The 13,294-nt window shown below is 35.8% G+C and overlaps 2 protein-coding genes and 2 non-coding genes across 4 annotated transcripts; all 4 read left to right on the top strand.

Moving 5' to 3' along the window:
- The first annotated feature begins 486 nt into the window (after positions 1-486).
- On the top strand, positions 487-3,909 carry gcshb (glycine cleavage system protein H (aminomethyl carrier), b). The gene is made up of 5 exons (XM_058782804.1): positions 487-810; positions 2,433-2,512; positions 3,100-3,163; positions 3,242-3,373; positions 3,450-3,909. Exons 1-5 carry the CDS (start codon positions 660-662, stop codon positions 3,545-3,547), a joined length of 525 nt encoding a protein of 174 aa, XP_058638787.1. The 5' UTR covers positions 487-659; the 3' UTR covers positions 3,548-3,909.
- A 4,048-nt stretch (positions 3,910-7,957) lies between these two features.
- On the top strand, positions 7,958-12,136 carry rpl13 (ribosomal protein L13). The gene is made up of 6 exons (XM_058783575.1): positions 7,958-8,001; positions 8,571-8,686; positions 8,770-8,911; positions 9,940-10,113; positions 10,418-10,474; positions 11,923-12,136. Exons 2-6 carry the CDS (start codon positions 8,583-8,585, stop codon positions 12,079-12,081), a joined length of 636 nt encoding a protein of 211 aa, XP_058639558.1. The 5' UTR covers positions 7,958-8,001; positions 8,571-8,582; the 3' UTR covers positions 12,082-12,136.
- On the top strand, positions 9,796-9,883 carry LOC131545098 (small nucleolar RNA MBII-202). The gene has a single exon (XR_009272336.1). It is a non-coding gene; the product is annotated as a small nucleolar RNA MBII-202 (small nucleolar RNA).
- Positions 10,268-10,349, top strand: LOC131545097 (small nucleolar RNA MBII-202). Its single transcript, XR_009272335.1, has one exon. It is a non-coding gene; the product is annotated as a small nucleolar RNA MBII-202 (small nucleolar RNA).
- Positions 12,137-13,294: the final 1,158 nt, after the last annotated feature.

Raw genomic sequence — 13,294 nt, 5'->3', positions numbered from 1 at the left:
ACTCTTGTAAATGGTAGTTGTCATTATAATGTGTAAGTTTTATTTTGCAGTTTTTAAGAACTCTAAATTTCTTACCACAAGTGCAAGAAATTGTGTAATTGATAGGAAAATTGATCAATTTTACACTATTATAGAGAGAATGTAAAAGGTTTGATAGATTTTAAACATTAGACTGAAATATTGTGACACTTATGTTTGCCAAATGTTACTGCAACAATGTGATTAATTACATCTGTTGTTATTTTGTTATGACACCTGTGTGAACTTAAACAATCACTAGGTTATTGGTAAAAAGTTTGTTTAATTGCAGGCAGAGTCAATCTAGCTTTCTTAAGCAGCTTATTCGTTTGGAACCGAGTCATATTTAGCAAGTGTTTGTCACTATTAGCCTATGTGAAGAAACTTGCTTTGTATTTCCATTGCTCTCAAAACCAAGGGATTTTTACTCATTGTGCTACACGCATCCTTTTTCTTTCATCATGCTTGGACTTTGGTCATATTGTCTGCGCCAGTGTTCTTTTCGTTATCGATATCTTTATTCTCAGTCAAACTTATCAGCACCGCGAGGTCTGTGGTTCAGCGGGAGCGCGCGTCGCCTCTCTCGCGCGGTCAAGTGCACCAGGCTGTTATTTCATGACTGAAGCTCAGAGTCGGTGAAGATGGCGATGTGTGCGGCGATCCGGTGCGTTTCGGCAAACTTCTCGGCAGCATTGCCCCTGCTCACGAGACCTGCACATATCCGGACGTGCCAAAATACGCTAAGACCAAACGTTTTAAGGACGCTTTACACGAGCTCGCGGCTCTCGGGAGGTAAAAACTTTAAAGAACTCCACGGCTCCTCCGTTTTACATCTCGCATTTAGCACTTGGCCGCAAGAACTGCAGCCATTCCGGTTTGCATTTCGGTCTTTTTAAGAGCTTTTGTCTTCTAAATGCTTAGTTTGCTTATCAACTGAATTTGTATTGTATTGGAATTTAACGTTCGTTACTTTAGTTCGTCTGTTACGTCATGAGGGTCCGCAAGCGTTGTGTACATTCTATTGATTTATTTGCAGAATGTTATTTGGCGGATTCGAATGTTCGAATTCGAATCTTCCGTTTAAATGGCCTTTTTATTTTTGGAACTGTTACATGTCTTTAAGTAAAGTGCACAATGTTGTTTAACTGCTCTGTGTAATTTTTGCTGACTCTTTCATCGGATCAAACTCGCCACGCTTGACTAATTTTCTCGGTTCAGTATTATCATGTGGCTCTAATTATTTTGAGATCTTAAATTAAAGTTAAGACCGTGCTGCATCTTGTTCCCAAGAAGTTGGACCAGAAGCCCCTGACTCTACACATGACCTCGCTTAAATCTGTCATTCACGAAATCTGTGAAATTAGACTGATGCATCACCTTGATTAGGTTTTCTCAGATGCCTCAAGATCTAAAATAACTACAGGAGTGTCCTGCATAAAGCCTAGCCATGCTTCAGCATTCAGCCCTGCTCACAATCTGGTTTAAACCTGTATTGTTTCTGCATGGGCTGATGCTAGAATCAGAGTCAGTTGAGGCATTGTCCCTCTGGGAGTCCTCGGTTGATGGTGTTCATTTGGTTTGCCAGACTGCTCTCCTAAGAATTATGGCTTTAATATGAAGTTGATATAAAATTAAGAACAGTCAATAGTTTTCCTTCTGGATGAGGTCTTGGGAAATGGAGGCATCCTGACATATTTTAATCATACTTGTGTTTAATTTGAATCGCTTGTTTCGTCACGTGACTCTGATTTTATGGGTTTGTTGTACAGAAACCCACAAATGGGTGTTTGAGAAACCTGTTTGAAAGCCGTTTGTTGTTTTGTAATTATTTGGCACAGGAAGTTCACCATTTGGCATGCCTTAACCTGACCTGTTACAGTTGCCTCCTGCTCTTATGACTGCATCATGTTCAGTACAGCAATTTAAAAGATTAAGTAGAATAATTCAGAAAACCTGTAGAGGAATTGATGCATCATTAACTTTATGGAATTTGAATGGTCAAACTATCATCAGCATAAGTTAATATTTATGCAAAAAGAAAATGCCCTTGATGGGAAAAGTCACATTTAAAGGAATAGGTTTTTTTCATACTAAAATAATGCAAATAGTGCCAAAATAGGCCAAATTCTCATGTCATTCCAAACCAAAAAAATTTTTTTTTTTCATAACATGAGAATACTGTTGTTATTCTTACTTTTACTTAATAAATTAAAGCTATGTAGACATGTTTAAGTTAAAACTGAAAATACAAAAATAAAAGCTCATTCAAAATATTTAATAGCATGCTGAAATAACACTATGTGAGAGAGTAATTGACAGCACACTTTTTTTGTTTTTGTTTTGGGAGATGTATTACTTTAATGAATGGTTCTGTTTATAGTTCTTATGTATATATTCTCTTGTGTTTTTTCCAGCTCTGAAGTTTACAGACAAACACGAGTGGGTGCGAGTGGAGGGGAATGTGGGCACGGTTGGCATCAGCAACTTTGCTCAGGTGTTCTCCTCTTTAGGAAGAAATAAGTGTTTATAGATGGTGTCAATTCAGTTTCTATATATATATATATATATATTTTTTTTTTTTTTATAAATACTTTTTACTTATTCTGTGATGGGGGAAAAACATAATTCTGAGGAAAAAAGTCTGAACTGTGAGATGAAAATTTGGAATTGCCTTAGAAAGTCATATTTACGAGTTTTTCTCACAATTAAAAAAAAAAAAAAAAAAGACTGAACTGTGAGATAAAAAAGCACAATTACCTTTTTTAGTTTTTGTCTCTTGGCAGAAACAAGCTTCCATATATGCACCATAAAGTCAACTTGAAATAAGCCACAACCGGTTTTACTTCAATAATATGATCCGTTTCCAAATAAAATTAAATATTCAGTCAGAAGGAGAGGTGTTAAAACAATCACTTTTGTTTTTGTTGTCTTTGGAATAACATGCAAAAAACAGTCAAAGGGGGAGGGGTCCATTTTAATTTGATGTTGACTTTAAAATTTATGATGTTATTGCAATATTTTAGTTTAAAATGATCTTCTTTATTAATAGATGTTTTTATTTTCTCCGTTCAATCACCATAGGAAGCATTAGGTGATGTGGTATACTGTGGGCTTCCAGAAGTGGGAACAAAGCTTGAACAAATGGGTGAGAAGAATCTGAAATCCCCATCTTATGCCTTTTTCCTGCTATAGCACAGACAACATGACATGTGTTTCTTTTCAGAGGAGTTTGGTGCTTTAGAAAGTGTCAAAGCCGCTAGTGAGTTGTATTCTCCACTGACTGGAGAGGTGACCGAAATCAACACGAATCTGGCAGATAACCCGGGACTAGTAAATAAAGCCTGCTACGAAGACGGTGAGTGCAGCTGTTTGTCTCTTATGTTTGTACGTGGATGTGTAATATATAAAACATTCCTTTCTCCCTCCTCAAGGCTGGCTAATTAAGATGACCATAGAGAAACCTGCAGAACTTGATGAACTCATGGATGAAGCTTCTTATGAAAAATTCATCAAATCCCTTGATTCATAAAGGTGTTCAGACCTTTGTTGTTATCGATCATTCAGAGCCTTTAAGGATTCCCAATGGCTACTTTAGAATGCCTGTGGTAGAATTAGTACTAATACAGTTCTTTGAAATCTATTTATTTTGATTTTGTAATTTTCTTTTCCACCAAAATAATCTTTTGTAATATGCTAGTTTAACAAACCCATGTATTTTGGAGTCAAAAGCCAAATATTTCAAGGGCTTTTGGATGCAGTTTGAGGTGCTTTACATGGACTCAAACAAAGAGAGGGCTGGTTCTGCTGATTGTCTTAAATAGTATATTTGTCAATATATAACGCGTGATGTTGACGTAACATGACATGCAATAAAAAGTGTAAAAAATGTAACATTGTGAGCCAGTTTGCGTCTGTTCTGCTGCAGCTTTCTGGTGTGTGCAAATTTTACCCTTTCAGATTTTCAAATTGTCTTATGACACCAGTAACGTATTGTTCTTAATAAATGATGAGTTTAACACATGAATGTGAAGCATCGCTTCTGATGGACTTTACAGCAAATGCTTCCATTACCAAAAATAGCTACAAAATTTGAGCTCGGTAAGATTCTTTGTTTTTGAAGTTAGTCTTAAATGCTAACCAAGGCTGCGCTTATTTTAATTACAAATACATTAAAACAGCAATATTGTGAAATATTGCAATGTAAAATAACTGTTTAAAATGTAATTTATTCCTCTTATGCAAAGCTGAATTTTCAGTAGCATTACTCCAGACTTCAGTGTCACATGATCCTTCAGCAATCATTCTAATATGCAGATTTGCTGTTTAGGAAATATTTATGATATTTTTCTGGATTCTTTGATGAATAGACAGTTGAAAAGAACAGCGTTCGTTTAAAACAGAAGTCTTTTGAAACTAATATTATTATTGTAATTTTATCAATTGAACGTCTTTGCTAAATAAAAGTGTTAATTTCTTTAAAAATAAATAAGTACATCTGACCCCATTTTGAACAGTAGTGCACATTATCGAGAAATGCACCACTGTTTGTTTCAGATATTTTAGTTTGCAAGCAAATTGCACAAATATAACACGAGGCATTTATTTCTTTTTGTACTGTATGGTTTGTTTTAAGAGCTAGTTCTGTCTCTGCTGAGATTGGTGTAGAGAAAAGAAGGGCACACATGCAGAAGGGAACCGTAAGCACCTCCCAGCCCTGCACACCTTGACCTTTGCCCTGAGATTAAAAGACTGATGAGTTTCTGTGTTCCAGAGATCAATGATTAATGAAGGCTGATCATAGTATCTTTTTCTGCCTGAAAAAACTGAAATCTGTGTAAAAGAACTCACAGCAGATTCCTTTCTTTGCATTTGTTAGGAAACCGTAACTCCTTGGCCAAAATGACATTTATTTAGATGTTTATAATGTTAACTTATATTGGTAACTATATACAGATTATAGCTGTACTAGTTTTGTAATTTTTTAAAACCAAGTAGTAGTTATCTATTCTTCTAAGGTTTTATGTAATGAGATTCAACCAGCAAATCAAATATGGCTGATCTTATCTTGATCTTATGTGATGAATGGCATTCATTGCATAAGTGTAAAAGGCAAATAGATGTATAATTATATAAGCCTTTGTTTTACCATACAAGTTTACCAATATTCAGTGTTGGGAAGTAATTAGTTACATGTAATGCAATTACGTAATTTAATTACAAAATAAAAGTAACTGTAATCAATCAGTTAAAGTTACTGAGAAAAAATGTGTAATTAAATTAGTTACTTATGAAAATGTTAAGGATTACAAAGGGGGTTAAATCAGATTTTTTTTTCACACACACTTCCACATACAGATTTAATTGACTTCTTTCATAAACTGCAGTGTCTGCTCTAAAATATGAAACACCAGTATTTCCGAAGTTTATAACATGCTTATCCAATAACTCTTATATTTCCTATATGGGTTTATGTATATGCTTTATTTTTATTTTTAAGATTAACACTTTTTTTTTTCTAAGGCTTTGTTAGATCCATAGCTATGCAAAGATTTGATTTCAAAAACAGTATCATAGCTATTAAATTATTTCTTGTTATGATTTTAAATCTGTATTTAACCTCAGCATGATTTTAAAGTAAATCTGATTTTGTGGTGGCTGTGCTTCAAAGGGGACATCGGATGCCCATTTTCCACAAGGTGGTATGATTCTTTAGGGTCTTCTTGAAATGGTCTCAGCACCAGCTCTGTTCACAGTAACTCCTTTCGCTGCATATCTCTTTACATGCTAATGAGCACTGCTCACCCCGCCCCTCTCTTCTGTGGAAGTGAACCATCCTTGAGTTTTAACTTTTTAACAAAACCTGCCTTGAATTGTCCCTCATTCAGAAAACAGTCTGGAGTAAAATAATTTGCGCAGCCAGACATAAACGAATTTAGTGAAGTGAAGTGACATGTGGCCAAGTATGGTGACCCATACTCGGAATTTGTGCTATGCATTTAACCGATCCAAGTGCGCGCACACACACACACACACACCGTGAACACACACCTGGAGCAGTGGGCAGCCATATTGCTGCGGCGCCCCGGGGAGCAGTTGGGGGTTCGGTGCCTTACTCAAGGGTCTCACCTCAGTCATGGTATTGAAGGTAGAAGAGAGCGCTGGTTATTCACTCCAAAATCAAAATGGCTTGATAATTGACTGTTTAGGTTTTGGGAGGATTAAAAAAAGGAGTGAATTTCTATCATTGTAGGGTGGTTGTGTCCACAAACTGCTAAGACACATTTATATGCAAATGAAGATATTTTTCATCCAATGTCTCCTTTAAAATTAAAATATTATAATCTTAATTCAAGTGATGAAATATTTCGAAAGTCTTAACAGTATTCAGTGTTGAGTACTACTGTAAGGTTAACCCTGCCTGGTTAACATGATTAACAGTTGAAAACATTAGAAATTTAGAAAAGTAATCAAATGTAATCAGTTACATTACTTTAATAAAGTAATTGAAAAGTTGCACTACTTATTACATTTTAAGTAGGGTAACTTGTAATCTGTAACCTATTACATTTCCAAAATAACCTTCCCAACACTGCCAATATTACATAAGAATGATCACGCATGCCTTTAGGATTTCACATATGAATATGTGTTTTTGGTTAAAACTCACGTAGAAAGCACTCTACATACAAAATAAATCTGTCCAAGAACCAATGCAACTCTTAACAGGCTTTTCATTTAGAGAATTGTTGTTCTTTATGGTGCAAAGCAATGCTTACTCCAGATATACCACAAAATGCTAGAAATGACAGAATCTATCATTTTCCTGTCAGATTTTCATTCTAAAGACAGCAATCTTGAACATACTGTATTACTGCTTTGTCTTCTGGGTAAATTTCACCTTCATAAAGCCAGAACTATTCATTGTAAACCTAACTTTAGAATGTTTTCTTCTGATGTAAAGTCTTTTTTCACTTCTTTTAAGAATGTGTCCAAACCTTTGAATTCAAAGGCTTCTAAAACTTTTAACATTCTTGAAAATGTTGTAAGGTATTTGTAAAAAATCTTCAATTTTTCATTTTTTATTTATTTTTTATTTATTTATTTATTTTTATTTTTTATTATGCTGCTTTGTGTAACCCTTACATCTACTTGTGGTGATGTCCGTATGCCCCTTGTTAAGTTTCAAATATTGTAATGGTTTGAAATGCAATAAAAAATAAATAAAAAAAATACTCCAGATATACCACGTTTTCTATGTAAGGACGCCTTACAACGCCCCCTAATGATCGATTATAATTAATTCTCTTATTAGACTACAGACAACTGTGTTTCGAGATCTTTTAAGTTTCCCAAATCCCATAGAAATATTAGAGAATTTGGCTGAATTGGAATAAAACATACAGTTTTCTAGTCACGCTCACTTCTTAGAACAGATTTGACTAACGTTCCGTGTATACAAATATTATTTTTCTTTTTTTCTACATTGATAAAAGTTTTCCTTATGTTCAAAAAGTAATGGAAAGCTTTTAACTTGATGCAATGTAATGCATTAATGTGGTTTCATATTTTATTTATTATGATGGAGTGTGATCGTTTAATTCATTCAGCAACTCATTCTTGATTCAAGTTTTACTTTCGATTATGTTAATTTATGTGTGTATTAACACATTCATATTTTTTTTCTTTTATTTGCATGCACATTGCATGCACTTATTAAAAAAACTTTTAACGCGTTCAATGGTAGTCTGTGGTAGTCTTTAACTATTAACTGAAAAACAAAACAAAAAAATAATAATAATAACTATTAGTTGTCGAACTTTTAATCTATGTCCATCCACGTGCTGATTTGTCACAACAAAAACCGGCTTCACACTTCCGGTAAATCGGCACATCGGTCGTTTCTATTGGCTTATTTTCTTCACTTCCCATAAAACCCTGCGTTGTCATTTCCTTTTCCTTTTCAGCCATTTTCCGCTACAGACGGTATGTGCATTTATTCCGGTTAAACATCAAGTTTATCCGCATTAATCCTTGTTAACTGTTTATCATACGATAATTTAAGTAGCCCAATCATAAAGTGTAATTAGTTTCATGTTTGAACTTGGCTGTATTGCCAATATTATACATTACTGAGAGATAAAAAAGGTCATTTTAGTACACGGTACTCTCGCATTCTCCATAACCCCGTGTGCTCGTTTGAATATCGGTTTGATGTGAAGCAGCCGCTCATGAACCAGTCAAGTGTTTGAAACCTGAATAAAACATTCAGCTGAAGGCTTCCTCGCGCGTGTTTACTGCAGTCTTATACGGAGTTGTTGCTCTCTTAGCGCCTTAAACCACAAGCATGACACCACGCCAGGCGATAGCATAGCTCATATTGTGGTACAGACTTAAAAATAATTGCAAAAGTCTTTTAATAGCTTTCACGAGCGTGCAGTTCTTTATAAAACTGTAAACGACCGTGCAAAGCTTCAGTTAATGTTAGAGGAACTGTATGTGAACGTGGAGCAGTGAACTGTGTGCTTATTGCTGTAACGTTTGTTTTACATCAGGAGTGAACAATCATGGCTCCCAGCCGGAATGGCATGATCTTGAACCCTCACTTTCATAAAGACTGGCAGAAGAGAGTGCGCACCTGGTTCAACCAGCCTGCCAGAAAGATCCGCAGGTAACACAAGACTGACAAATGGTTCTTAATAGTTCATGGAAAGCACCACTTTATTAAAATGCATCTATCTTGTTCTTCCTCAGACGAAAGGCCCGTCAGGCAAAGGCTCGTCGCATCGCTCCAAGACCAGTTGCTGGACCTCTTCGGCCTGCGGTCAGGTGTCCAACCATCCGCTATCACACCAAGGTCCGTGCCGGACGCGGTTTCACCCTGGAGGAGTTGAAGGTAAGGTTGATGCCACATTATCGCTAGTTTTTTTTAAAGAGTTAGTTCACCCAAATGTGACCCTGCACCACAAAACCAGTCATAAGGGTCTATTTTTTGAAATTGTGATTTATGCATCATCTGAAAGCTGAATAAATAAGCTTTCCATTGATGCATGGTTTGTTAGAATAGATGCAACTATTTAGCTAGTTAGAATACTAGCACCTAAATATTGAGAATCGCCTTTAAGTTGTCCAAATGAAGTTCTTATCAGTGCATATTACTAATCAAAAATTAAATTGATATTTACGGTAGGAAATGTACATAATGTCTTTATGGAACATTATCTTTACTTAATATCCTAATGATTTTTGTCATAAAATCTATCATTTTGACCCATACAATGTATTTTTGGCTATTGCTGCAAATATACCCCAGCGACTTATGACTGGTTTTGTGGTCCAGGGTCACACATATGAAAATTGTCTCACCCTCACACTCACACAAGACATTAAATGAAACTTGAAGTTTCTGTCTCTCTCTTGAAAATGCAGGTAACCAAAACTTAGAAGATCCAAAAAGGCCATAAAGAAGGTGTAAAATTAATGAATGGATACAATTGTTGTGCATAATGCATGATATTTATTAGGCCGTTTATTCACATAAACACACATTGTATCTCTTCACCAGGCTTGGATTGAACCATTTTATATGGTTCGTGTTACAACGCATTGTTCTTTTTGGTTACCTGGACTTTCAGTGATTTGACTGAACCCTCTCAAGATATACCAAAGTCTTGTGGGTTTGGAGTGACACGAGGGGGAGTAAATGATAACAGAATTATTTTGTGTGAACTATCCATTTTAACTATGATGATACATTTATGGTGATTTCAGACAGTCAAATGATGACAATTCTCCGGAATCTCTGTACTTCATTGATGATCTCCTTTGAACCCTTTGCTGATGACTGTTAATGCTGAAATTGTTCATTTTACAACTGTTCCAGCACAATCGAGTCTCAATTTGCTCTGTAATTTGCTTATACAGGCAGCAGGAATCAACAAAAAGGTGGCCCGCACCATCGGCATCGCCGTTGACCCTCGTCGGCGTAACCGATCCACAGAGTCTCTGCAGTCCAACGTTCAGAGGCTGAAGGAGTACCGCTCCAAACTCATCATCTTCCCCAGGAAGGCTACTGCACCTAAGAAGGGAGACAGCACTGTAAGTGGCTTCCTTCAGTTCATAACTCCGACCTTTCTTGGGATAGATGTTGTTTTGAAGCTTTGCTGTAAATCATAGCCTTCAGTGCATAATTAATATGGCAGCAGGTCTAAAATGCACTGTTAAAAAAACAGCTTTAGTGTTTGCAGTCAAATGATGACACTTTCTCCGGAATCTCTGCACATCCTTGATGACTTTTGAACCCTTTTACAGCTGATGACTGCATACTCTTTAGCCTTATTCAGTAGTGTTGTGTGTTGTTTGTTTTTGGTCTTTTGACACACTTTGTGATTTGTGTGTGTAGGAGGAGGAGCTCAAGATGGCTACACAGCTCACTGGACCCGTCATGCCCATCAAAAACGTACGTATCTTGTCCTTAACACTGTAAAGCCTACTGCATCATATTTGGTACACAAATTTCTAAGGTCTTTTAATATATTCAAAACTTTGCTTAACCCGTTGGACACAATCTTCTGCATGCCTTCTGTCATCTGACTGATAGTTTATAATAAAAAAAAAAATTATTTATTTATTTTTAAGTGAATGGCCTTATAATATAATTCTGAAAACATCTGCCTTCAGATCATGGTACATGTGTCTTTTTGCTGTGAAAAAAAAAAAAAAAATATAGATTTTTATAACTTTTTATATTTGTAGTAATATATTAAGATGAACAGCAGTTTACTTATCTATACATCATATTTTAGAAAATCATGTAAGAATGAGTATTAAATAAGGTGCATCATACTTTAAAGAGATTTTATTAGTTAATCTGTCATTGCGTTGTGTTTTGACCCACACGAGCAGAATGTGCCCTGTGTCTTGCTCTCTCATTGGCTTTATATTGTCGCCAATGTCATTTCCAGTCAAAACACGTTTCACACAGTAAGATTGAGTCGCAGCCTGCTCCAGATATTTAGCCTGCTCAATATTTCTCTGGCATTTTATGTAAGCAGTCTGCGATCACTGATTTACAGTATAAGCTATCAGAATTTTATTTTTGGCCATGTAAATATTAGCAATCTTAAATTCATAAAGTCTTGGCATTGAATGTTGCACTGCCATAAAAGATCTTTCTCATTAAATCAAGGCACATTTGCTTGAGCTACATATGTTTACTTTTGAACATATGAGGTTGTTTTTGAGGTATTGAACCAAATTAAGTTCAGTTTAAAAACTAACAAATGTAAATGAAATCGTTATTCTTGAATCATTGGCAGATTTTATTTTTCTATATTTTGATCAATTTCTCAGTAAACAAGACACTTTGTCATTTTGTTTCTCAAGTAAATGTGTCATGATTTAAGAATCTTTAGTCATTTGCATGGGGAAAACAAGACAAATATAGTGAGGAAGAACATCGCTTTGTCTGTGTGGTTAGAAGGTGCAGTAAAATGATTTCCATATTCTAGTGGTTGGGAGCAGAGACCTAGGAACTTGAGCTTTTCAAAACAAATTAAAAAGTAATGGAGATCTTGGAAGTTGTATTTGCAGAACCTATTGATGTATTGCTTCATTCAATTTATTCCTTAACTTATTAGTTCAAAGAAACTTTCTTGATTTCAAGTCGTAAAATTACCTTCATAAAACCTGCAGAGCCATAAAAGCTTGACACATTAAATGATGCTCAGTCCAGGGGGATAAAAACAAACTTTATATAATGTGTGAAGGCTTAACAGTCTTATTTCATGTCAGGAATAAGATGCAGTTTGAGAAATGTGTGGAAATAAGATGTTTAATGTAAACTCAGCTCTTAATATATAATGTAGTGTTTTGCTGCAACTGAGGAAGTGTCCATCTTTTCTGCAGACGTACAAGAAAGAGAAGGCCCGCGTGATCTCAGAGGACGAGAAGAACTTCAAGGCCTTTGCCAGCCTGCGTATGGCCCGTGCCAACGCCCGTCTGTTCGGCATCCGTGCCAAGAGGGCGAAGGAGGCCGCCGAGCAGGATCCCGAGAAGAAGAAATAAACCATACTTTGTAAGGAACTGTCAAAAAATAAATGTCTAAAAAAATCGTTTGTTTTTGGAGTCATTTCTTGGGAAGAAAAATCTGTTTAGATTTGTCTGCTTTTAAGAGGATGTGTGTATATGTGACTTTAGACTATGTTTAGGAGTTCCTCTCCTACAGACAATTTCTTAAGGCTCTGGGTGATGGAGAGTGCAGGTAACAATGCAGAAGAAAACAATGCTTTTTGTTTCTGTTTGAGTATGCTTAAAAACATGGCTAAAGTCATTGGTTTGATTCCTGTTGAACAAGCATTTATATAAAATGAATGTATTAAGTACACAAATACACAACCTTTTATAGGTGAGTGAGATGGCTATTTTTAATATTCACCAGAAGATGGCAGTGTTTACCTTTATTGATTTTGGGAGTTTTCAAAGAAGTGGTTGGTTTAGCAATCACTTTTTTTTTTTTTTTAACCTTAGGTAACTGCTAACTTTATTTTAAGCTGGTTCTGGGTAAGGACAGCATTTCAATTTAATTATTTCTCCAGGCCTGTGCTAGTTAGACTTTCTAAAGGGATAGTCCACCAAAAATTGTATTTCTAATTTTCATTTAGTTCCAAACCTGTATGCGTTTCTATAGAGCTGTTTACAGAATGTTGTGAATCAAACAACATTGGAGACAGCTGATTATCAATCTGTGGGTGAAAAAAAAATATATATTTTTGTCCACCGAAGAAAGAGTCTGATACTGATCTGCTGTTTCAATGCTTATAAATGCCAACATTCTCTGTCCTGTAGGTGACGTCATTATGTCCGGTGGTGGTTTTGGTGGATGAATGGACTGTGGGTGGATTATGCAAACATTGCATTCCCACATCATCATATGCTACTTGTGTGTTCGAGCAGGAAAATGTATCTTTTCTCATGTGTTTTGTTGCTATCTTTGCTTGTATTGTGTGCCCTGTTTTCTAAACTTGTTTCTCTGAGGCTTTTGCACACAGATGGTTTAGAGACTGGTTTAGTGTGGAAACACCCGTGAATGATTCGAGTAATGGTACATTTTCCAGTGCTTCTGAACTGAGTGTCACTGAAAACTGTAGTGGCCCAAATCAATTATAAGTGAAGTAAAGGGACCGTTATAATTGGGGCTGTCCACAATCAATGAACCATTGGGATTTTTTCCATGAAAACCTACACATGATGGATCAATAAACCAAAAATATCTTGACCC

This window comes from Onychostoma macrolepis, chromosome 07 (assembly GCF_012432095.1).
Source record: "Onychostoma macrolepis isolate SWU-2019 chromosome 07, ASM1243209v1, whole genome shotgun sequence".
In the NCBI taxonomy this organism is placed as follows: domain Eukaryota; kingdom Metazoa; phylum Chordata; class Actinopteri; order Cypriniformes; family Cyprinidae; genus Onychostoma; species Onychostoma macrolepis.
Note: the sequence above shows the minus strand (reverse complement) of the source record. Positions and strands in the feature narration are given on the sequence as shown.